This window comes from Artemia sp. Qi Xiang Cuo, chromosome 1 (assembly GCF_049724085.1).
Source record: "Artemia sp. Qi Xiang Cuo chromosome 1, ASM4972408v1, whole genome shotgun sequence".
NCBI lineage: Eukaryota > Metazoa > Arthropoda > Branchiopoda > Anostraca > Artemiidae > Artemia > Artemia sp. Qi Xiang Cuo.
Window position 1 is genome coordinate 81,852,485 of NC_142794.1, and position 27,177 is coordinate 81,879,661.

General features: G+C 36.7%; 1 protein-coding gene and 1 long non-coding RNA gene across 2 annotated transcripts in view; both read right to left on the bottom strand.

Moving 5' to 3' along the window:
• LOC148956800 (uncharacterized) overlaps nucleotides 1–22,099 on the bottom strand; it is a 38,238-nt gene extending 16,139 nt beyond the window's left edge. The window contains exons 1-2 of the long non-coding RNA XR_016142398.1: nucleotides 22,026–22,099; nucleotides 8,408–8,591 (exon numbers count right to left, since the gene is read on the bottom strand). This is a non-coding gene — a long non-coding RNA (uncharacterized LOC148956800). The remainder of the gene's footprint in view (nucleotides 1–8,407; nucleotides 8,592–22,025) is intronic.
• A 3,244-nt stretch (nucleotides 22,100–25,343) lies between these two features.
• Nucleotides 25,344–27,177, bottom strand: part of LOC148956801 (limbic system-associated membrane protein-like) — a 91,522-nt gene continuing 89,688 nt past the window's right edge. The window contains exon 8 of the mRNA XM_089092066.1: nucleotides 25,344–25,496. Coding sequence (XP_088948192.1) covers nucleotides 25,344–25,496 — 153 coding nt within the window. The remainder of the gene's footprint in view (nucleotides 25,497–27,177) is intronic.

A 27,177-nucleotide genomic window follows, 5' to 3' on the forward strand; every position in this document is an offset into this window, starting at 1 on the left:
AGTCTCATGATGTTTTTCTCTGCTCCTGACGCATTCGTCGTCTTTCTGTACTCTTTCCCAATCATGATTCCATGTGGCACCATCCAGCAGAAGTACGAAAATTAAGCTGTAGAAAATAGACATACATAATCTTATTTATTTTGCTAAACTTCGTGTAAAGTTTTTTTCTTTCTCTCCATATCCTTTGTTTCTCTCTCCCCTTTGCTTCTTTTTTCATAAACATTCAGAAATTAAAATGTTAGTCAAACTGATTCCTTAAAATCGTCCAATATAGTGTAAAATTCCCCTATAAGAATAAATCTTATAAAACTCAACCAGCAATCAAGGTCATCAAAAACACTTCTGGAAATTAGTTGGGAATACAGTCAGTACGTAGACAAACGGATTGTCTCACTAAGGCTAGAACTCCACCAAAACAATGATACAACCCAAATAAAAAAAAATGAAAGTTGTGCTATGAGATAGTCCTGGGAGATGATTTTGCAGCAAGACTTATCAAGCATATCCCAAAATATCAGAAACACAAGCTGTATTACATCAACTGGTTTTCTCTCTTGGCTGTTATTCAGCTGTTGAAGGATGAGGATATTCATATTCTTACACTACCAACTGTGCACAGTGACAAACCAAAAGGATTTACCTTGGATTTCAACAAGCCCTTGAAGCACCCTGGTCAATACCACGCGACTGGTGGGTGGAAATAGTTCAACTGTATAGCTATAAAACGGCTCGACAACAAGTTAATCTATGTTCTATAAACCCTGTCTAGGATTCATATAATTGAAACTTACAAGCAGTGACAATAACTTTCACAGCTACAAAATGATGTTTCAAGGTGCTTTGTGATGAGAGAAAGCAATCGATACATGCATAGGGCAGACTCTTACAATATACTCCAGGAGCTGAACAGGACTGACTTCAAGATAAATTTGCGGTATATGGGCATTTTCTTACATATTGGGGTTCATAGCACTGGGAAAGCCACCTATACCAGTATGCAAGCAGACCGAGACACTATTGGTGTTCAGTTTTATCTATTTCAAGTTTACCTTGTCCAATGGGCTAACTGATGGTGCCCAAACAGCTGAATATGGTAGGGACACCTTAAAGAAAACAAAAGTTGATTCAGCCTCTAAGGGTTGAAGATTAGATTTTAAGCCTCCTTTTTGGGCTAACATGATGACTGAAATCGCTACCCTTCCTGGTAAGTGAAGACAATCCAATTCCGACGGTGTATCAACACTGACATCACGATAAACTGTGCAAAATTTAACAGGGTGTAATCTTTTATATCTCACAAAAATTTCGTCATTGTGACATATTATACACTTGATCATTACTACCGGATGGTTCCACAGAACACGACAGTGCTGTTTCATTCATCAATTAGAATATCTTTTTCTTTTGTGGTTTCTCTTATTTGATTCATAAAAATATGTTCTGAAGCGATGTATGAATTATATCAAAACTGTTTCGTAATTAAGGCATGAAAGGGTTAAAAAATAAAATAGAGCAAATGAGGCACATATCAGTGTTTACTGGAAGTGTGCATTAGCCTAAATAGATGGAAACCAATTACACAAGTGAAAACATTTCCTTTAAGTTCAAATTCAGAGAAGAAACCTTTCAAAGGAGGATGACAGCATTTTTCAAAAGAAGTGTCGCATCTGTCTGCGTAAGTACCAACAGACAGTATGCCTTTATGTTTATTCATTTCATACCCCAATCAAAATTTAAAAACTATTTCAGAAATTAAATTTTTTCAGACCCGGGCGATTAATTGTTTGTCAATGAAAAAAATATCACTGTTAAGGGTGGGATTCGAGCGACTGCAAGCTCAATTTTTCGGATATGAGTTGTTTTTAATACAGAAAATAACAAATTTAGGGACTTGCGTTGATTTAGTCACCGGTATCAACGGAAGTAGAGATGATTTTAATTAATTTTGCTCCCCTCTCCCTTCATATGCCAGGAAACAGAAATTAATTTGGAGAGCAAGAGTAAAAGAGTCAAGAGCTAATTTCAAAGTAATTAGTCTCAATATTAATATTATCCTAAAACTAGAGAACTTCAGAGATATGTTGGCACTGTTACCACTTTAAAAAAGAAATTTAGGCTAAATTTAAATGGGCTTCATGAATTTCAGTATTTATTTCACTTATTTCACAACGGAAAATACTGAGGCAGGGGGCCTACACCCTACAGGTCCGTGCCCTTCTTCGAAATTTTAATAAGTATATGGTTTGTCCTTTTTTTCTATATAATTCACCTATTTCTTTTTATCCGAATTTTTGCTCCCTCTAAACTAAATTCCTGTGTGTATACCAAATGCTGATTATGCTGTCCTAACTGATTCACGTGTTAGAAAACAAATTTTTCATAACAATCAGAACTTGATCTGATTTTAAATTGATTTATCATAGACAATATGAGTTTGTTGTCACAAAGTACATCTGTTGCAAAGTATGTGCAGCTTGTAAATAAGGCTGAAAAATAGCTTGTATCAAATAGTAAAAGTTTATTACTACACAATCTAAAACAAAAATAATTACTTTTTCTCAAAATAGACTAAACTGTGCAAATTATAACAAGTGATCAGAAAGAAGAAGAACCAGCTAATTATTTTCGATTTTGATAGTAGACAATTTCACGGCAGTAAAAATATTGAAAGCATTGAAATAATTTCGTGGAGTTTTAAATTTTTAACGATTTATTTCACATAGCTATTTATCGATATAAAAAGCAAATACAGATTCAGAACGGATCGGTAGAGCTATTTTCTTTCAAAGGATCAAAGGAAATAAACGGAAAAAAAAAGCTTATTGTGGGCATAAGAGAAACTATTGTTCCAGTGCAATTAGGTTTAGGAACATTTGACGTGGTATTGATACATCTGCTGCGACTTGTCCGGTCCTAATTGCAGCTTAATTCTCCAATTTAAATCTTTTTGGTAGCTAGGTGAGTTCACACTTAGACACTGGGTAGGAAAATTCGAATGAAAATATCGGACTAACCTAATTTAACTATAATTCAATTAGAACCGATATAGCGATTTTTTCATGAGGAGGAGGCAAAAAAGCATCAAAAATTTGTCTATATGCATTTTTATTACGTTTTTTACGAGTTTGACAAATATTTTGAGGACGGTCTTCCAACCCAGTAGCCCCCCTACTGTATACGGCCTTGATATTATTGAAAAGTCCAAAATTATCCGGTTGGAATAACATTTGAGGGAGGGCCAATTACCCCATAATGCTAAAAAATTAAATTTTCGAAGTTTCATGACGCACAGAAGAGGAAAAATTCCATGATGGGATATTTTCTGCAGGCATTCCCTTCCCGAAAATAAAAAGGGTTGCATCGATTGTGTCCAGCTTTCTCCAGTTAAAAAAAAATACGAGTTCTCTTGGGGCGTTCTAACAATTATAGCCCATGAACACTGGCATCTCATCTCAAGACAAATTCACTGAAAAATTAAACACAGGTCTCTTAGTCATGGTATTCAGCCTCACTGCCATCCTCTCTAGTAATAATTTGGTAGGGACTGTTGAATTATGCATGAGCAATTTACCATATATGGCTAAACCTGTGATCAACTTGCATTATTTTTATGATACTGTAATCACAGCATTCAATCAACACCATTTCTGATCGATGCACGATTGTGTCAGAAATTTCGGCGCTTCACTGACTTGATATGATGTTCGCTCTTATCAATTGAAACAGATTTGGTCATGCTCATTTTGATGATATCGATTATAATAGTATATAAACAGGTAAAAAACACAAAGGTTGGAAGAATAGGAAGATAAGTCCCAGAACTAAGACCAGAGAAGCTGGGCGGCCTCAGCTTGGGAGGACGGAGGTTATAATTAAGGTTAAAGGAAGTAGGAACTTTAAGGGGAGAGAATAAGAGTTAAACTCTAAACAGTTGGGCAGAGGTGAAGCGTGTCTAGCTTCTTTGGGCTCAGGTGTCTTGGTGCTGATGAGTTATCAATAGCGTAATAAAAGTGGACAAACAAGCAAGACCACAATACCGGCACCTTTTCTGACAGAGCAAGGACGCAAGCAATGAAATGGGAAAAATAAACAGGTAATTTAGTCAGTAATGCTGTAACTACAAATTTCTCATTAATAGGCAAGGTCGTATACAGGGGAGGGGGGGGGGTTTAACTGCCCGGAAATATTTTTCCGACTCGTAAAAACGCAATAAAAATGTATATAAACAAATTTTGATCCATTTTTAAAGTTTTTTTGCGTAAAATCCCCCCGAAAAAAATTCCTCCCACCGAAGAAAAATCGTGGATACAGCCCTGTTAATTGCTTAATGGTAATTACCCTTTTTTAGTATTGTAAGAAAGTATTTCAGACCAAACGCAAGAATATACTACAGAAAAGAAAGAAACTCGATAAAAATTTGACCACTGTTCAATTTTTTTCGGGGGGGGGGGGGAGAGAAAGAGCAGGAACCATGATAGCCCTTTGATACAAGCATGACCTTATATCTTTTGTTTGATATTTTTATGTGGCTGAGTAAAGAAAAGACTACTGCGTTTAGCACATTCATAAAGATTCAAAAATAAAAACTAAGTCTACCAAATATATGCAAAAGAACTGGAATAAACAGTTCAATTTCACAAAGTGGTAAAACTTTTCATTTCCGAGAACTAAGAGGAAGTGACTGCTGAATACAAACAAGTGCATTTGAAGAGTTTCCAAAAGAATGGAGAAATCAGAAGACACAGGCTTTTGACCGTTTTGTCTAGCTTTTAAATTTCACGCTAGGGAAAATAAACAAACAAAAAGTTTAAGAAAAGGTCAATCCAATTAAATTTTTAAGTATATGTTTCTATTATAGCATGTACATTATGGTAATGGCTTTTGGTACTTATGCATTAGCTGTACCCGCGCCAGAAGTCAAGTTTGGCGAATGATAATGAAATAAAACAAAATGTGATGAAAATATAAAGTTTAAAAACAAATTTGGGCTATATATTTGCACATTAGGGGGCTGGGGGAAAAAGCATAGCATATATTAAATACCTAACCTAGGTACCTCCCCCCCCCCTAAACCCCAAAAACCAATAGGTTAAATATTGTTAACACAATGATAACCCACGGTTTGCGATCCAATTCTCTATTGACAGATACCCGTTTGACTAGTTTCCTTTAGCACAATACATCGCGTGGGTACCAGCTAATGCATAAGTACCTCAGGCACGTACGCAGGAATTTGTTTCAGAGGGGGGGCAATTTGTTTCGGGGGGGGGGGGCAAATCCTTCAAACCCATTATTCTGTGAGAAAAATCAGAAAATTATGGGAAAATGAAAAAAATCGTGAGATTTCGGGGGGGGGAGGCCGGGCCCGGAGCCCCCTCCCCTGCGTACGTCCCTGAAGTACCTGGCTTTTTCGTAACCAATTAAATTGAGAGAAAATTAAATCTAAGAAAGTCTTTCTTTACCCCCTCCCCCCCCGAAACCAAGTACGATTTTCCCACCCGGAAATTGGACTAAAGACTCCCGATAAACAATGAAAAATCGAGGTAATATGTTCAAGCAACCAGGCCCGTTATCTTACTCGATATCGTGACGTAAGACCCAAGTCCCCGAGAAGTTGTTCCTTTTTAAACTTTCTGCTCCTTCAAAATAATATGTGGTCCTGACTTGAACCGGTTTTTCAAAAACGCTACCATTAACTAAAATATTTAAATGAGATATTTCTCTTAGCCAGAGTCAAATCTTAAGCAAGTCATTATTATCACATTTTTATGTGAATGATATGCTACATAACCAGGATTGCACCTCCCCTTCCCGAAAAGGGTCTTGAAAAAATAACATTTTCATCTTCGAAATTACAAACCATCTTAAAAATTAGGTCTTAAAAATTAACTTATTTTTTGTACTGTAGTCCCCGCAAAATTATAAAAATAGGACGGGAATTAAAAAAAAAACCGACGGCACCAAAAACTTTGTGAAGATGCACCCGGCCTTTGAAGGTACGCTTGTCTTTGAAAATCAAAAGATTGTTAATATGTGAATCTTTCCGTACAAAAAGCGCTGCCAAATTTAACTAACTAACATTGCTAATTTATTTTCATGGATCAACGTGGCAACACTGACGAAAATAAGAGGCTCCCTTGAGAACCTCACAATTTTAAAACCACTGAAAAAAAAAATCTTATAAAATCGCTATTTTCTGGTAACTCCCTTAATATACTTACTAAACGCATCTAGAGAGGATATTTCATATACAGTTTCAAAAACATAAAAAATCTGTTACTAACGACGAAAGGCTTGGAAAAAAGAACCATGCCAAAAAACATGCAATTCCAATATTCAAACTAATTTCTTTTATGCCGAAAATTCAATATAATACCCTGATCAATATTCATGTCAAACTTAAAGCTAGTTTATTTATTTTTTTCCTTCTAGATGTCAGATATTCAAGGAAGAAATAGTGGGTAACAAAGAGAGTTATGCTCTAGAAAGGTTGCTCAACCGCAATTTAACGGTTAATATTGTTTCAATAAAAACAGAAACTAAAATTGGGATAAAAGAATGCGTCAATGATACTTGTTTCACCAACAAAATTTGGGATAGAGAAAAAAACTTTGACTTGTTGAGGCAATGTTTACTTTAAACATAAATCCTATTAGGAATTGACATATTTTAATCATCTATGTTCACATTTAAGAGTAAAATGATTTACTAAATAACAGCGCAAATCCGTATAAATTATTTCTTTTTTTTTTAATTATAGAATCCTCTCAGTGACGACAACAGTAAAAAGGTCAAAACGAGACCAATTTTAACTTAAGACGTAACCTGCACTTTATTTGTTAATTAGCAGCTGAACTGGTGGATTTCAAGCAATAAAAAACTGATTAAAACAAATCCATATAAACACAAAACTTGTCTTTTTCGTACTGAAAGCTGTCGTCTCCTCATGGAAAGCTCTGCTTATGGTGTCTATTCTTTGCCATCTCTTAAAGTACCAAGGACAGTTTAAATACAATATGATGGCTTGAATTAGGGCCTTTCCTAGGTACCTCCCCCTAACCCCAAAAAACAACAGTTTAAATATCGCAAACGCCATGAAAACCACGCTCTGCATTACATTTCTGTATAGCGGTCTCTTGCAATTAACCCGTCTGGCGGGTTTTTCGTGACTGGTTTTCTTGTACACCAGTATATGAATTAGTTAAGCGGAAAATTACTCAGCCAAATTCTGGCTGTTAAAAAAAAACAAATAAAAAAAAAAAAATCCGTTCATGCTTCTTAATCCAGTTTACTAAGTGCCTGCTTTCAATCTTCCCGACGAGCCCAGAATTCTAGAATAGTTAAGCAGCTAGTAATAGCTGCCCCAAAGGAAGCCGTAATTCCACTAAATGGAAAATATAATGGAGTGATAGTGAACCATCCCCAGTGCCCTCTTATATTTTATCGTGTATAATTGTGTTGGTTGCTTTCATACAATATAAACATTACATTTTTCGTTATCTATCTTTTCTATTTATTTGTTATGAAGTTTTTGATGTTTTATTTGTTTTTTTCCCTCCTCTGGTCTGTCGTGCATAGTTCAAAATTACGGGTTTTTATACAATGTAAATATAAACTTCATGTTATATTTTATTTATTTCTGTTTATATTTATTGTTGTACTTTCACTTTTTTTTATTATTTATTTCTATGTGGGCAGAATTTAATTTATAACTGGTTTTGAAATTAATAGATAAATAAATGAATAAAACAACGACACTGAGCTTGCATCACTATTTTATGTATATATCAGCATATTCTTTATTAAAATACCAATGTCTATGTGAGCGTAACCGCAGTGGAATTTCATAGCGGGTCCTCAAGCCCTGGCATAAAAAAACATGTTTCAAACGAAAAAATTATTCAAATTGGGTATAAAAGAAGATTCGGTACTGGTGAGTTATATGGTAACTTTTATATATTGTACAAGAAAACCAGTCACGAAAAACCAGCCAGACGGGTTAATTGCAAGAGGCCGCTATACAGAAATGCAATGCAAAAGCGTGGTTTTCATTGCGTTTACGATATTTAAACTGCTGTTTTTTGGGTTTAAGGGGGGGATGCACCGCGGGTAGGTTATATATTTAATATATGCTGTGTTTTAACCCCCCCCCTCTAATGTGCAAATATATAGCCCAAATTTGTGTATAAACTATTATATATTCATCCTTTATTTTATTTCATTAGCATTAACCAAACTTGACTTTTTGGAGGTGCCCATCTAATGCACCAGTACCGAAGATTCTATGCTGCATTAGCCCATCCCCCGGATTAACCTTGGCTCCTGGTCCTGTAATTAAAATACTTGCCATGCATCTGATTGTCCAAAAGAATCACTGAATTAAAGATATACACATTGAAAATCTTACCATTTTCTGCCACAAATTTTTGGGCGTCTGATTCTCGACTCCATCCAAACTTGATTTTGGTTTGAATTTTTATTTCATACAAATCTCCCTGATTTAGGCTCTCCAGAACAATGGCTCCCGAATGAATAACCTTTGCATCGTCTGACTCATCTGCTTTGGCAACTCTCTCTTCCCATTTAATTCCCTAAAAACAGAGAAGGATCGTCTTATCAACGGTGATTACAAGATGCTTTCCTATCTTGTAATATTACAATGAAAAACTATTTTTATGTATTATTTCGAACTCGCACAAGGGCGTTCACAGAAAAGAAAACATCAATAGTTTACGAAAATAGGTTGTTTTTTATTACATTGTTAACGAATTGTAGGCTATCCTAGCAAATGGCCTTTATTTTTTTCAAACCCAACATCCCGACCCCGGGATAATTTTTAAAGCCCCCCCCCTAGTAAGATTTGCACTGCTTCTTTGAACTTGGATAAATAAAGTTCGTCCAAAAGAATGAAACCAAATAAAACAAAGAAACAAAGAAAGAACATACATCATTTCGTCCCTTTAAACTAGGAACTTTCACACAGATTCAACCGTCAGAAATATTTCAATGCTTTCACAATTTCTTTTATCATTCATACAAGTTCGGCCAACGTTTACACACTTTTTCCAATTTCCTGTGCCCCCATATTAAAATAAAAATTACTGTACGATACCTCTACTAAACGGTTGTCGTCTGCAGTGGACATAAAGTTAAAGAAAAAACATAGTATAGCCAAAATAAGACAAATATTTTATATTAAAACAAAGTTATCTTCAGTATATATTATGGGTGGCTGCTGGAAAGGCTCCAAGACCCAAAAATGAAGTTGAAATACTACCCTATGCTTTATTTATATTGACTGTGATCCAATTCACTGAACACCCAGCGCACACCTTGGCTCTATGACTTGGACTCATATGAGGCACCAAATATTTGCTAGGGGGTTGAAAGCAATTCAAACAAGGCTCATACAAAGCATGATTCTTAATTTCCCCAAAACATTTCGTTTGGACAGCAATTAATGTTTATACCAAATAAATTTCTCCTTTTTAGGCTATTAACCCCCCCCCCCCACCCCAAAAAAAGAAAGAACAAACTTCTGATCATCACTTATTGGTGTCAAACTTCAGTATACCTACCCCCCCCCCCCAAAAAAAAATCATTAACCAGTGTCGACATCAGAAATATATATATATATATATATATATATATATATATATATATATATATATATATATATATATATATATATATATATATATATATATATATATATATATATATATATATATATATATATATATATATATATTTATTTATGTATATAGTTTTTCTCTGTTGAGTAATAATTATTTCTCGTTCCGTAGGGAATGCTTCAACATTGATCTGTTCTCTTCATAGCTTGCAGCAATGTTGCTAAGCAAACGCGCATGAAAATGAAAGACCTTAATGTCCTTGAATGCTCATATACAAACGAAATGGACTAGCTTGAGAACTTTTTCCCCAGAGAAAAAAAAACTTCGCATGAATTCAGCTAATGAATGAAGCACGTGTCAATGGGCAATAAGCACAATAACAACATGTTTTAAGTCCCTTTAGAAGTATTATAAGTGTGCAACTTCTATTAGAAATAGGATTTTTTAGAATGCTTCAAGTAAGGCGGAAATATTGTAATATTGTTATTCTGTACTTGTTTACAGTTGCATTTAAAAATTCTCCAACTTAACTTTTCCATTTGGAAAACAAGAAGTGGCTTCACAATGGGTACAATAATATTTGCTACAGTCGTTTTTTATGTTCATTTTTCTAAAAAAGTTGTTTTGGGGTTTTCAAAACGGAAGAAATTGCGGAAACATAGCTGCAATGCCGACCTGAGGAGCACTCGATTTAAACGAAACATTAACTTTTGAAACATATAAGCAGTTTAAAACACAAATGAACGCAGGTAGTGTCTGCCAAAAAACAGTATTTTCTAGAGAAAAAAAACGTTTTTGTTATTTAAGACAGAATTATCCTGTCATCTTATCAAACTGTCCAGAAATGGACCAGCCAGACCCACGGGTGGCTCGAAGCATTCAGGCCAGGGGGGAGGGGGGTGAGAACCCTCATTTAAACGACTTGTAGATCATATTCTACGACTCGGCATTTCCTACAAATTTCATAAACAATAGTATTTTATCATTTATACTTATCTACGGGAACAAAGAAGGACAAAAACAGAACACTACATGCGCAAATACACAACTAAGAAAAGCTTAAATTTGGATTCGCCTCTTCTTCAAAATGGACCAACGCTGAACAATCTTGTTTAAGTCTACACCATCGGTGAGGTCTTTCTCACTCGCCAACAGCACGAGGGAATTATCGAGAATCAAGCATTGCAGTTCTCAGCTAATTCTTCACAAACTTGAGTTTGCCGAATGTTCTTTCGGCAGCTGCAACTGCAACAGGTGCAGTCACTGCCAATTTGCAGAGACGACTGGCTTGCTTAAGCTGACGGTTCCGGCGATGTCCTTCACCAAGGACTTCTCTGAAGCAAGCAGCGCCTTGGCAAAACTGGAACAAAACTTCAAGCTCTACTTGAAGAGCAGTAGCATGTGGAGCTCTTTTATGGTTTTGGGAAAACTTTGTTGCTTGCTCAATATCTGCAACTGAGATACTTTTGTTCAAAGGAGGCTGGAGTAAGGTGCAAAATGGCAAAAAATTGGCAAGGTAAGCTCTGAGATTATCTCCCATCATTGTAGTCAACTTGTCAAGCAAGATTCTGAAATGTTGTCTATAGAACTGATGCATTGAGATATCGGCTTGACTTTGAGCTCGGCTGTCATAACGAGATGGTCCAAGTCTCCGACGACGGTGTCTGATGAAATCAGCCTCCGGTCCCACTTCCAGCCTTTTGGCAAACTTTGCTGCGCTGTTAATTAAACAGTTCATTCCTTCTCAAGATCTTCTTTAAAAAAGTTTATTCTTAAAGTCTAGCATCTCAAATCCGGCGATGATGTTCATATCCTCTTCTTCAAGCTTTTCTGTTGCAATCCTGGCCTTGTACATGATATTTTTCAAGAACATGAGGCAGGCGATAAAATCGAAGTTGAGAATCCTTTTCAGGAGGCCGCTGGCTTCTGCTTTCGTCTTCGTATCGGCGTTCTTCATCTGTTTTATTTCGTCAAGGGCTAAGACTATTGCTTCAAACGAAGTAACCACTGCTTGTATGGTTTCAGCCCTTGCGGTCCACCGGGTCCGTGATAAGTTTCGGAGATTAAGGCTGTTTTCAATCGAAGAGAGTTTTTCTTTAAGGGCGGCAAAACGCTTTGTAGATGAAGAGAAGAACACATACATTTCTTCGAGGATATTGAAGAGCTCAACTATCAAGAAAGATGAATTGCAACTATGCTCAATCACGGTGTTTAGTCTGTGGGCCTAGCAGGGTATATAAGGCACACGGCGACTGAGAAGTTCCGATACTTTCTGCTGGGCTCCATTAAACTGACCAGACATTGCACTTGCATAGTCATACGACTGAAAAGCTAGTTTATCCGCGGAATTCCTCTCCTTGTCAGTGTTCCTGTTATACTTTCTGCCATACCCTGACCAGTTTTGTCATTTGCCTTGCTAACATCTAATAGTCTCTCTCTAGGCATTCCTTCCGAGCTGATGGTGCGGATTACAACTGCAAGCTTATCAGAATGTGAAGCATCGGGTGTCGTATCCGCCATCACAGAATAAAATTCTGAATCCAGGACTTCGTCAAGGATCTTCTCCCTGACTTCTGCTGAAAGCAATTCAGTAAACTCGTTCTTGGACATTTTGTGTACATGGGTAACTTTGTATGGTCTATACCGAGAATCATTTAACCAAGCTTCAAGAGCAGGCAGATATCTCGCTAGAAGTTGAACAAATTGAACAAAGTTGCGTCTTGTTCTTCCGTTCTTCTAAATGCAATGCCTTGTCTCGCTAGGGTTCTTGCAACGTCCAAAAGAATTGTCACAATTTTTCTGTTTGTCTCTTCATCTTTTGCTTGCTGCAAAAGCTTAGCTCGAGTTCTTTTATCAAGTAGGAAATCAACATGACCATTACTGCTGACGAAGTGACAATAATCCGACAAAGCTGCTTTGTGTGACCCGGAAGAGAAGTGACTAGCCATTTTTCCTTTCTATGCTTTTCCTTGGCTCTTCATTTTGTGCCATTGCCGCACACTGTCTTACACCCAAGCGTTTTCGGACTGGTCTCGCCCCGGACCACTGGGGAAAAGCGAGCAAATGAAGCAGAAGGCAGTATCTTTCTCGATACTGTAATCTAAGAACTAGTAATCTTCATACCAGCCGGGGTGAAAACGATACGGTTTCTTTTTTGATATTGACGGATCAGCTGGGAACACACTCAGCTTTGGTTGATTAGGACCACATGAAATCAGGTATTTCCTTTGGTTTTCGCTAGAGATTGGCTTCCTTATTACAGGATCCTTGTGAACTACACTTTCGGAGTCGTCACTGGGATTTTCGACAACAACTCCACTAGTTGCCGAAATGTTAAGAAGTTCTTCAGTGCAATCGACTGTTAGTTCCTTGCACAGTTCAAACACAGAAGATGATTTAGATTGTATTTCCACCAAGATATCTCTTGCATTCAACGCATAATTTTCTCGGACGGTCTTAACTATGTCATTGGAACCAGCAACTACTGATATCTCCAGCTTGGCGACACATGAAAAGAGTTTCATGTTGTTTCTTTGATCGGAGACCTCTTGCCCTATATCTGACTCCTTCTCATCATTTGTGTTGACCAATGGCATGAAGTCTTCTCTGGTTTCGAATTTATCTCTCGTTTCTGTTGCTAGGTATTCTGTCAAGGTCGGTGTTCTAACGCCAAGTGTTTCCTTGGTAATTGTAACATGCATTTCCAGAAACAAAATTGTCAGTAAACACAATTTCGCCGGAGACCGCCCCAAAACTGGTTTTGGCCGGATTCTGGATGAACTACTTGTCCGGTAAGAAATGAAGTTGAAAAACTGATCCAGAATGTCTCCTTTCCCCTATATCAATCCTCTAATTAGCTTCAGGAAAAACTTTTACCTTCTTCAAAACTGGATTCCGGGCGAACTCAATGTTCCGGCGTCAAAATAAATTTCGGGTTTGGATTAAGCATGTCTACTGTAAACCACTCTTGTCACCACTCTGTAAACCTCTGCTGTCACCACTCTGTAAATCTCTATTTAGTTCTTTGTTTGTATGCCCTTTTATATTGGCAGATGTAATGGTTTACGTAAATTCCAAAGATAGACGATAAACGTTGGTACATGGTCTTTATTGAATAACGTGAGAATACAGACAGAGAAAATAAGGTAGCACAAGAACAACTAGCTACGACGAAGGCGAAAGATGGACTGCCTTTAGAAATGAACCAAGAATATAACTTTCCTGGAACGGAAGTTCCAGGCCTGGGAACGATCCCTTTCCCACGACTAGCTTTAGTCCCAAGAGCCCCCCCTGGACCTCTATCGTTGACACATAAATGCCCAAATAACTAAGAAATGAGATACCCGGAAAAGCTTCTCGAATTGATGTTAAATACTTTACACTACTTACCCTTATGTCGACCCTCTATGAAGCTTTAGGAACAACTAGTACCGTCTACCGAATGAATGGTGTGGGCTTTACTTGTGAACTACTTGTCCAATAAGAAAATGAAGCTGAAAATTGGATTCAGAATGTCTCCTAACCCCTGTATCATCCCTATAATCAGCTTCAGGAACAACTTTTACCTTTTTATCAACTGGAGTCCGGATGAACTGCTTGTCCGGTAAGAAAAAGAATCCAAAAAACGGATTCAGAATGTCTCCTTACCCCTATGTCGACCCTCTAATCAGCTTCAGGAACATCCTCCAAATTTCCGGTTTTGAACGGATTCTGGGCGAACCAATTGTCCGGCGTCAAAATAAATTTCAGCATTTTATTCAGCATTTCTACTTACCCCTAAAGTGACTATCTCATTGGCATTTAAAAAATATTTGTTCGCCCCTTAATTTGAAACCCCCTCTCTCACACCCAAATATAGGGCTAGGGAGCCCATCTACAAACTTGACCTTTACTTTGACCAAAAGGCACCAAGTTTGAACAAAATATCTCAACCCCTTCGACAGTTATATTGCTAACAGACAGACAGTCGGACAAATTGGTATCCGTCACCTACTTTTCGGGATCCCAAAAAAACGTCCACGGTTAAAACACAATAAAATTCTTTCAATGTAGATTAATTTAAGGCCTCGAACCTTTGTAGTGCGTCCTGTCTTCTTTTTGTGCTATATTTTATTGGGTTATTTGTGCGCTATATCAGTTGATCTCTCGTTTGTTTTCATGTTTGTGACATAACTCCTTGATCAGGCTTTTCTGCGATATTTAGTTGATTGATTTTTTTTATCTGTCTGATTGGTTTTATCAAAGCATCAGACCCGCCTTATCTTACTTACGTCAGGCTCCGAGATCTCGAACTTCTTAGGCCATTCTTATCCACCCTAACGGAGAATCCTTTGGGTCAAAGTACAGGTCAAGTTCGTAAATGCCAAAACCGGGAATTTGGTAGAATTAAAATTTATTTCTAAAGTCGATTAGAGATTCGATATTGGGATAAGGAGAAATGCTGAATTCATTTTTGAACTTTATGTCTTTTACGGATAAGCAGTTTACCCGGAATCCGGCCAAAACGGGAAATTGGCTATAGGTAAAAGTTTCTTTTGAAGTCGATTAGAGATTCGAGTTCGGAGTAAAAATAAATACTGAATCCGTATTAGCTAAACTTTTTTTTTTCACTGGACAAGAAATTCGTATAGAATCCTGCAATCCGGAAATTTGATAAAAAGCTAAATTTAATTCTGAAGTCGTATAGAGCTTTGATTTGGATTGCGATGCAGAAATAAATTTTCAGGCGGTTATTAGGGATAAATGTTAACATGTTTACGGAGTCTGGCGATGATTGGAAATCTACAAGACCCGATTATCTGGACAAAGAAGTCTAATAAATATTCCACTTTTTGGGATCCCATTGAAACCTTTGGTCTGCTTGACTACGAGGAGACAGTTAATCAGAAATACCGGGTTTTCGAGTTTTCCGCAGTAAATACAGAAAGCACTGCTACTACTGCAACCTTTGCTTTAAACGACCTAGGATCACTAATGTACGAGGCCAGCCCAGGACAAGACTGTATATTTTGAGGGAAACGGTGAATATCCTACGCAACTGGTTCCACATCCGCTTTTTCGTGCCTATAAGACTGTTCGTAAATATTCGATGCAAAATCTTAAAATTTTGGGATCCCTCACGTAAGTGACGGGATATCTATGACTTTGTACAATTTGTCCGTCTGTAACACAGTTTATAGACACTAATGTAACACAAATTATATAAACTGTGGTCTGTAAGCATGATAACTCTCGAAGGGGTAGGCCTATAGATGTTTTGGTCAAACTTGGTGTGAGGATTCTTTGGGTCAAAGTACAGGTCAGTTTCGTAGATGGGCTATGTAGCTCTATATCAAGGGGTGGGGGTTAGTTAAAGATCTTTTAAAAGTAAATAACATAGTCGATTTAGAGGTGTAAGGAGACATGTTGAATCCATATCTGAAACTAGTTTTCTCGCTGGAAAAATAGTTCGCCCGGAATCCAGCCAAAGCCGGAAAAATGATTAACAGTAAAAGTTGTATCTGCAGTTGATTAGAGGTTCGATGTAGGGATAAGGACACATACTGAATTCGTTTTCGACCGTTATTTTCTTCCCGGACAAGTATTTAGCCCGGAATGCGTCCGAAACTGGAAATCTGGAAGAAATAAAAATGTGTCTGCAAGTCGATTACAGATTCGGTACAGGGGTAAGGATACATGCTAAATCTGTATCTGAAGTTTGGGCCGGACAATTAGTTCGCTCAGAATCCTGCCAAACCCGGAAATTTGGTAAAACGAAAACAAAATCCGAAGTATAAGGGGTAACGAGACATACTGCGTTCGTTTTTAACCGAAAATTTAGCGTACTAGAAATAAAAGTTTGTTATGAAGTTGATTATAAATTCGAAATAGAGTAAAATTGCATACTGAATCCATACTTGCTCATCCGTCACTTTATATTTTTGCCGGACAATTAGTTTGCCCGGAATCCGGCCAAAATTGGTAAAAATATTTTTCTGATCTTAATTAGAGTTTCGATATAGGGGTAATGAAACACGCTGAATCTGTTTTTGAGCTTTATTTTCCTGCCGGACAAGTAGTTCGCACGGAATTGCTAAAATCGGGAATTCAGTAAAAGTAAAGATTTTTCTAAATTCGATTGTCGACTGCAGATGATATTTAGGCACAAACATAGCTGCAGAATCCAAATCTGAACTTGGTCTTCTCAGCGGAATAGCCGTTTGGTCGTAATCCGTCGAAAACCCCACTTCGGTATCATTTTTTTTTACATTTTCAAGCGGTTGATTAGGGATAAATGCTAACATGCTTACGGGTCTGGCGAAGACCGGAAATCTACAAACCCGATTGTCTGGACCAAGAAGTCCAATAAATATTCCATTTTTGGGATCCCATCGAAATCTTTGGTCTTGTTTTACTTCGGCAATACACCTATTTTTTTTATATTTTTTTTTTAATCCCACCTCCTCTCCTCTCAGTGACAATAAATTTACTTTAAGCAACAAATCTAATTCTTAACTTTTATGCGTCACCTACAATTTTTTAAATATCAATTAGCAGCCGAACTGGACACACAATAAGTCACCATACATTACCTAAAACTTTTCCATTATAAAAAACTTGCCTTAACCGTAGAAAAGGGTGTCGTTCCCCCACAGGAAACTCTTCTTACGGTGGCTATCTATTACCAACTCATAAAAATTTTCCAAATAGTGACCCGTCATGTCCCCCCCCCCAAAAAAAGGAACTAAAACAAACTATTAAATTTGATAACAATAACAAAACCTAAAGAAAGATTTCTCTCATTATAACTTTCTTTAACACAAGAAACCACCATAATACAGGAAAAACAAAAAAAAAAAACATCGAAGAAAGTTATAATGATAACACTTTTTAAATTTACCTTTTTTCTTTTCACTTTAAAAACAAAGTTGGCTGCTATTTAACGACAATGCACCTTAAGACCAAGGCAAAGTACTAAATTTATGTTTGGGGACGTTTCGCCATGGGGGCGTTTGCCAAGAGGAAATTATGTTATGGGGACATCTCCACGGAAAGTTTCGCAGACAAGCCGAGTTTGTAACATGTTTCACTAGAGTCGTAGCCAAAAACTCACCTCCCGACTTGATGAGCTTCCAGCGTCTTCAGAACCACCCCTGCCCTGGGAAACAAATTCTGGGTACATGGCCAAATCTTCCTTGTCCTTTTCAAGCGCTGTATCCACCTCAACCTCAGACTCGTTTTGTAGTAGAGCTTTTTTCACTGTTCTAGATACACTTGCTTCAAAGGGGTTTCGCGGGGCTCCTGTCATTTGAATTCTGATTGCTTTTCCATTGTGTTTAGAAATTTCATGCCTTCTTTTCCACCCATAGTCAAAGTTTGACCCACAGTCCATGCACGTAACCTTGCCTCTCACTTTCAGTTTATTCATGTTATCCAGTCAGACTTCACTTTAACAACTAGCCTACAATAATGTTGACAGGCTAAATCTGAACGACCTATCTGAGACAGACGCAAATTATATGTGAGTAAGAACAGGTTTTGAAACAAAGCGAGTTGCTGCCAGTCAAGTCCCTTTGGGACAAAAATTATATGCGAGTAAGAACAGGTTTTGAAACAAAGCGAGTTGCTGCCAGTCCAGTCCCTTTGGGAATCATTTCACCAGAGACCTAACGGGGTTATGAAACCTGGTGTCGGACTGTCACTGACTGAGATGACCGTCCGGGACCTGGATGAGGCCAAAATAAACGACTGATACAACTTAGCAAGAGGCGGGGGGGGGGGTGTATCACCCCCCCCTTCGAGCCACCCCTGGCCAGACCAGCATATCAAAAACTGGTCAATGACATATTTTTGTTGATTGCGATCCGAAGCGCCGCATGGGACTAAGGCAAGTGAGTAGTAAGTATCTTGTACTATTACTTGGAAAGGATGTTACAACTCAAAATGTTAATGTCAGGACAAGGGTTTTGATAAGCTTGTCAACGCTTTCGATACAATTATCAAACAGTTTGCCTAGAAAGCTGAAATGGAACAAGCCTAGTCAAGGCCTCGTAAAAGCTACAATGGAGCGCTATTTTTTTATTATTTACGATTGGTTAGAAAAACTCTAATTTCAAAAGCTTAGGCTGCTCTTTCTTTTGGGACGAAGGGCCGCATTTTAGGGTAATAGGTGATTCAGCATCACAAGGGCCATTTGTATTATGCTAAATGATGCATCCATGTGTGGTTGTTGTATGTGCTATGCTGAGTATCTATAAAATGGAAACTAAGGTACGTGTAAAGTTCAACCCAGGCAAAGATCAACCCACGGAAAAGAGGTCTATGAATAAATCCAATCGGCACAAAATTCAAACCACACAAATTTAAACCCATATCAAATTAAACCTTGCGAAATTCAATCCACACAAAATTCAACTCAGCAAATTTCATGAAGACGACTTGTGAAGGCAGGACTGACGAAACAAATCACCAAACAGACGGAAAGGATATTGGCAAGCAAAGCATAGAAGGGGTGTTTTTGAATTGATGAGATGATAATATCAAAGATGATGGTAACAATGTGAATGACAAGACCATAACAATGTTGGCCAGAATTTTTACTAAGATTTCAAAACGATAACAATAATAGCGGTGATATCGAAAACTTAAAAAAGGACGGCGACGATGGCGGTAATGTTGGGAATCACTATTGCGACCGTCAAAATTGTTATTGTTATCATTTTCGTCATCTCTAGCGTCGTCTTACTTAGCACTGCAGACATTGTCAAAATATCAGTTTAAACCTTTACGCCTCTGTATTCCGAACTTTAACTCGATCCTTCCTATCTCCACCTGTTATGGCAAGCTTTCCCAAAACAAATATTTCCATAATGTGTTACTCTTCATGGCTTGTGGTCCCAGAATAAGTTTTCCGGCTGGTTGAATTTTGCACCGGTCAGAATTTTGCTGTCGGGCTGAGCTTTACAGTTATTGGGCGTTTCTGGTTTGTTATTAACGGACTTAACCCGAGGATGTGTCCCCTCTCAAAAATCATGTACACTAGATGACACGTGCAAAGCATGGCAGAACTACGCCAAGCATTTTCGGAGCGTGTCAAGCGTTTAGGGAACTGTGCAAAGCGTGGTGAAACCGTGCGGAACACGTTGTGTTCCGAGATGTACACCAGGTGGCGGAAAGTCAGCGCTCTGTTGCTTTAACTTTTACTTGCGAAGTTCTGTTGTGTTCAGTTCTGCAGGTGATGGATCTTGCGGTATATTTGTCAGGTTGAGTTTCACCTGGCATGAGTTTATGGGGCACTGCAGGCCTAAACTAAAATTTTATTGCCACACAAGGAATAATTGTTTACTATAGCTGATAACAGTACTGGAGTGCATGAAAAATGCTATTAACTATTCGCCTCATTCAAGTTTCAAAACAAAATTATTTTGAACGAACCACTCTAACATCATTCCATTGTTGTGAAAAAAAAAGGCTGAATCAGTTTCGAATTGAACGGTCTCAAAATTAGAGCCGTACACATGATTGGAGACAACATTACCATTAATTTATTAAGTTCTCCATTTTTAGTTTTCTTCTTTTTTTTTTATTGTTAGATTTGAGTTTCCACGGATCTCTACTTTCCAACAGAGATGTAAAGTTTTTAGGGGTTACTGTCGATGATGTCTTTCAATTAATAACCAAAAAAATATAAAAATTGAGACCCAATTATATTTTATTTTATAAATTTTTTATATAAAAATTTAAATTTCTAACAAGCCTAAGAAACAAAATTAACTAATTAAAAAAAAAAAAAAAAAAAAAAAAAAAAAAAAAAAAAAAAAAACGGAAACCGGCAATACGAGCCAAATATTCTTTATCAGCAACCCCCCTTTGGTTACGTGGTGAGCATCTGCTTCCTTGCTCCATTTATTATTTATATTAACTTAAGAAAATTGGTATATAAATCAAGTTTTTCAAAGAAAAGTAAAGAGCTCCATTAATCCCAAAATGAGCAAAAACAAAGTTAAGCAATCTTTCGAGCATGAGACTACCACAAATCACTATTAGTAAATAAAAGAAACACTGAACGGACAAAAATTACAATAAATAGACTAGTCAAACTCAAAAGGAGCAAAACTTAACATGAGTAGGGCTGAAAACCCCTATGCCTTCTCAAGACCAGAACGTAATTTGGACTTTACTGAAAAAAAAATGACCGTGGATTTTAAGTTTAATTGACATATACTGATACTTATTCCTTAAAGTTTTGATAATTTTTTTTTTTAAGAAAGTAAAAACAGTGAAAACATCTAAAAGATATTTTTTTTTTCAGTAAAGCGCAAATTATGTTAACAATATAATAGCAACAATTTATATCCAATAAATCAATTCAGATTTTCGATGGAATGAACCCAGCTGGAAAAAAAGAATGAAGCCAGCTTGAAAAAAAGAATGAAGTTAGCTGGAAAAAAAAGAATAGCTGGAAAAGAAATTTTTTATCAATCGTGCAATACACAAGCAGTTTGTTTTAGCAGGTCTGTTTGAAATATGGACCAATGTAATATGGAAATATGGACCGCTTTTCAAACTATACTAAGAAACCTCCTTCTTCCCTCCCGTGTATATAACTTTCTTGGAAAATTCTCCCTGAAAATTTCTTCCCCAAGAAAAATTCTCCACATGGAAAATCTTCCTTTGCAGAATCTTCTTTCGCAGGGATGCCATTTGAAATCTATACCAAATCTAAGTCGCACCGTTAGATCCGTTACTCACGATCACCACTGTTTCATATATCTTTCCCGGTTTTGTACAGGCGAAAAAAAGAAGACAGAGTCTCTCTTAATATACCAAGATTCATGATGCCCCATCCCAATATGGACCTGATGTACGGCAAGAAGTTATTCCTACCATGCAAATCCTGTTAATCGATCTTAAATGTCTTTTGATAGGACTTAAACGTAATTGAAGAGGAGCAGAACCGTTTTCGTCACAGTCCGTAGATAGGAGAACAAAGTCGACCAAGTGATATCAGGGCTCTTTTAGACGAAGGGTTTATTTTGCCGTCTCCAAAGACTCTTTCGCATGACCACGACAATTATACCCTTTCAGAGGGTCAAAATCCTGTTCTCAGTATGTTTTGGAGCTGCGACATTAAGGAACACACTATGTTTGGAACTTGAGAACCCAAACATTATAGACTTAGGTAACCGTGATTAGAACAGCTTCCTAGGATTGTTGTAATCGAAGAATACCCTTGGAATATCCATGAATTATATCTATATATATTAAAATTTCCTAGTTTTAACGATTTAGTTGCTATCAGCAACATCTCCTTGCGGTGTTTATCCCCAAGGCACTTTCTATTGATATGCAAGCTTAACGATGTCAACGCTAAGTTCAACTGAAACCGCAAAAATGCTTCGGTATCCTTACCTTGACTGGTTTGTATTTGATTTTAACTTCATCAACAGAGTCGTGGCGATAAAATTTTGATATAAATTTTAAACCCAAAAAAAAACGTAATTTTTTAATCCAACCTGTCGTTGGACGTCCTAAAAGAAAACAATAGCATTTTGGCTATGCTCAAAGATAATATGAAGATGTTAGAAATTATATAGGACCGAAAATTTTTAATTGAAGGATAGTGAGTTTGGAGGGGTATCAAGATATTTACTCCTAGAGGAGCAGAAGAATCTGAAAAAGATTTATGACATTTTTTCCATTTTACCTGGGAGGTCCTTTGAATCCCTGTTGAGAGGAGGGGAGAGTCAAACGTTTCGATCTATGAAGACTTGTCTTTTGCAAGGATACTAAGATAATGACCCAATTCACATTCAATTAAACCCACTCAAGCTTTTCAAACCATTGATTGCAAAATATCGAGATAAATTATGTCCTTTATTCCCCAGCTTAATAGGATGGCACAAATATAATTTGGATAGCCAGCATTAGGAATTTCCGTATCTCAAGGTGATTCTCCGGCTGAAAAGAATTTATCGTAAGACTGGGACAGGGAATTCGACAATAAATTGGCAGAGGGCCTTCAACTTTGCATTTTGTCAAGGTATTGACTGAAACTCAACTTTTAAACCTGATTTCACTAATGTCCCTTTATAAAAAATTTAACTTATCTGTAAAGGTGATTTAAGAAGGTCAAACGGAGAAACTTGAGCGTTCCTAGGTTTGTAATGTGATAGGATAACCTTGTTTTTGTTCATTCTAGAGGTTTGATGATGAGAGTTCTACGGATAGTTCATCCGCGGATGAATACGAATAAACTACAATTAAAGATGGTGTAGATTTTGCTTCGGATTATAGCAAACCAAAAACCCAAATTAGGGCCGAGGAATGTGCTTTAAAGCTCTTAACTTAACATCTTCCGCTGATTTTAACATCAGCTTTATGCAGGCCGCAAAGCATTAACTTTAACTAAGTTAAAAAGGGTTGAGTCCCGTTACAGAGAAGAAAAAAAAAAAAACAGAATCTAAGTTTTGGCAGGTTTTGATGTGGCGATGCTCTTCGCTGTGGAAATTACGAGTAAAAAAAAACTGACAAAGTGAATAGTCAATTTTGATAAAGAAGATATTTTAATACAAATTAAAAAAAGATAATATCTCTATCAAACAGTTATGATAATATAGTGTTTCATCGCATACATTAGGCAAATCTAACATCTTTTTAACGTACATAAACAGTATAATACAATCCACTAATTGGGAGGGGATAAGGATCAGAAGTAGAGACAAAGCTCCTATTTCTTTTGGATTAATCTTATTTTTTCTGTATTTTCCACCCCTCTCCCACCCCTATGTGCTTCCTTGTTACATTTTACGCTTATAACTTTTGTTGTGTAACTTAATTTAACCTATATTTATTATTCTGATCTAATAGCGAACCATCTTGGGCATACAAATCCACCAACGTTCAAGCCTCGTCATCACAATCCGATAAGTAAACCTAACTTCAGTCATTATATTAATATGTGCAACACTAGAGTAGGACAAACGTTAAGTAAACACACTTAACAACCAAGACATGTAATACCTATAAAACTAAAACCTCTCAATTTGGAACATCTTTTGTGGAACATCACTAAAATGCTGCATATTTGTAAACAAAAACGTTTCCTTGTCATGATTGAGTTTGATGTGTTAAACTAGCGGACAATTTGTAAGGAATGGAAAAGATCATTGTTTCAGATCCTGGAGCTCAGCATTTTGAATTTAATTATATCCTACGTCACACTCAACAGCAATTAGTGCAATAAATTGCAACAGCTTATTGAATAAGCGCAATTAATGTGCTCTATTGAACGCGGTTTGAATATCAAATGAATTCATTGAAAAAAAAAAATCTTGCAACCTCATAAAACTTAAAAATATTGATAGCTTATACCCATAGATAAATACGCAAGAACTTTCTATCTGTAAAGAAACGAATTGCAGCTTTGAGCTGTAAAACAAAATAAGCAATTAATTAATTGCAACAGAACTCAATAAATGCTTTTGAACGCCGTTACGATTGCTAATTGAATACCAGAAGTTACAAAAAAAAAAATCAATTACAATAATCTTATTAAATGCGGGGCTAATGTACTACTACTACTACCTGGGGCCGAAACAACTACGTATGCTCCTTTTCTATCCCAATCTATTTACAGCCTCCCTCTTTACACCTCCCAAGAAGCTACTATTTAACCTAAACCTTTCCTCGCGACATCCTCACACTCCAGTCGGGGACGAGACCTGCTTTTCCTTTGGCCCTAGACGGTTGGCCGACAAAGGCTATCTTTAGTAAAACTAAATATTCGGGGATTCTGTGGAAACGATTTTATGTTTTTTTTTTTTTTTATCTGTGCAGCTGATGTTTTTTAGCAGCTCTGGACCTCAAACACTCCCCCCTTCTGTCAAAATTATTACCTACCTATTCTTCATTTTGGAAATGCAATCCCTCATTGAACAAGATTAATTCCTTAAATATTGGAATTGGATTGTACAATATACTGCAGTAATTGTGTTTTGTTCGCTTTTTTTGTGCCTAGCTTGGTCTCCTAGTCAGCCTTTCCTACTTTTCTTTATTTTTCTTCTCCTCTTATTTATTGTGTAGCGGCTAAACTAGTAACATACAATCATAAGCTATACTTATGCTTAGCTACAATATTTGGTATTTCACACGATGCGCGGGTATTTGATAGTTTTTTTTTTTTTTAAGAATATAATACTCAACTGGAACGACACAAAAATCAGGGAGGATGAAACCGCCTGTCTTCCAGTGTGAGAACCCTTGCTTGTTGTCACAACAAAATAAAATATATTTTCCTTTTGATTACTCAAAGAAGAAACGGGGGCTACCATTTCGGCGAACCGTCACAAGCTCAAAACGTCATAACATCGAACCGTCAGAACCTCGAACCGTCATAACATCTAAAAAAATTTATAAGTTTATATAATAATAATAAGTATATAATAGTTAGGAATCAAATTTCGGCTATATATTTGCACATCATGGTGTGGGGGTAAAGCATAGCATACATTAAATACGTAACCTAACCTAGCTACCTCCCCCCCCTAAACCCCAGAAAACTAAAGTTTAAAAATTTTCGATGTTATGACGGTTCGAGGTTTTGACGGATTGTTCTGTCGAAGTTATGACGGATTTTGTATTGCTCCTGACGTTCGTGCTCCTGACGGTTGAATGTTATGACGCCTTCCCCGAAGAAACCTTACCAGTAACTTCAATATACGTTTTGGTTTATCCAATACTGTTCTTAGCAATGCAGCTGTAATTTCCGAAATCTGAAGATTTGACAAACTTAATTGAGAGAACATGTTTGGACCCATTCTTCATAACCTTTATTCTTTCTGCGTCAATAGCAACTGGCTCATTGTTCTTTGTCCATGTCACCTAAGAGAAAAAAGAAAGCCTTAAACATTTGATGGGTTATTTCATGTATTGAAAGCAAGCTCCTAGAAAGGGGCAAACACAATAAATACCTTAAAATACAATAGTAAACAAAACACAGAGGAAAAATCCCCAATCAATATTGTTGGTATTTCATCCTTATCTAAATTTGATGTTTGAGGAATGGAGATTTAAAAAACTATTTTCAAGCTTCTGTTTTTTATGAATATAAAAGAAGCATTTTAACGACAAATAATATGGTTCCAGTATTTGTTTTGTATTCCGAAATAATTGATGATGTATTTGTCACCTCCACAAGTAGAAGTTCATACATAACTGACGAACTGTTCAAGGCCAATTTTATCATGTCGATAAAAGAAAGAGTGGTGATGCCTATATTATGCCAGTGCATGCGGGACTTTCTACAAGGAAAATTTTTCTGGAGGAGGGAAGTTTCCAGGGGTAATTTTACACGGGGAAGGGGGCATTTCTCGGCGTGATTGAATAACGATCATAAATTAAACAATTTTGTTTTAACTGTAAGTAAGGAGCAACATTCAAACTTAAAATGAACAGAAACTGTTCCGTATATGAGGGGGGTACCTCTTCCTCAAGCCTCAGTGTTTACGCAAACGTTTGATTTTTGTCACAATACTTTAAGAAAGACTTACCAAGCACAAAAGGCCATCAAATTTGAATGAGAAGTATTTAAAAGAACCTTAGAACTTTTGCATGAAGAGCGAGGGCTGAGGAAAGGGCAGCCCACCTAATAAACGGAATAATTTCTGCTCGTTCTAAGTTATAATTTTGCTCCTTACTTTTAGTTGAAAAAAAATTCCTAAGAGCCTTACCCGCATAAAAAAAGAATTTAAAAAAATGCTAGTAAATACAAAATAAAGCGATGGATATAGACCCCTTATACATTTAATCTTATTTAAAGAATTTGGATCAAGTGACAAAGAGTAAAAGTTGTTTTAAACAATATATTTTTAAACACATCGTTTTACCACCAGGGGACACAAACTCAAATATTCTATTTGTGTGTTTATGTGCTTATTACAGGCTCAGTAAGGAGTATACTTAAAATTCACATGTTAGCAGTATAGCACTGATTTTGAAACTGTTGGACAAGTGAATAGTTCATTTTTGCGTCATTTTACAGCGTAGTCGTACTAAATATTAACCTGTCATTAATAGCAAGAAAGCAAACTACTTTACTGCGAAACAAAGAAGCATGGATAAAATTCATATTAAAGACAAAATATAAGCTCAATGTTCAGTTAAAATATGGGAACTATTCTGTTTTTATATATTTTAAAAGCCACTTTCCGATTTATGCTTTTCGTTTGCATTGTTCAATTGTTGAAGTTGTCATAAATGCATTTTGAATTATTTTGGCAGATTCCATATTTTGAAAATTTTGTATAAGATTGTTATTCGTCAGAATCACAACGACTAGAGAGTTTCGACAAGTGTTAAATTTTCTTTTGTTAAAATCAGTTGCAAGAAACTTTAAAGCAAAAAGACTTACTTTTTCTCTTTTCTTTGATAGTTCCATTCATTGGGAATTTTTAAAGCAATCCCAGACATTCTCAACACCATAAACCCCCCCACTTCCAAAAATAACGAAAACATAGCTCAGAAGAAAACAAAACAAAAGAAGAAAAATCGACAACGAAACATG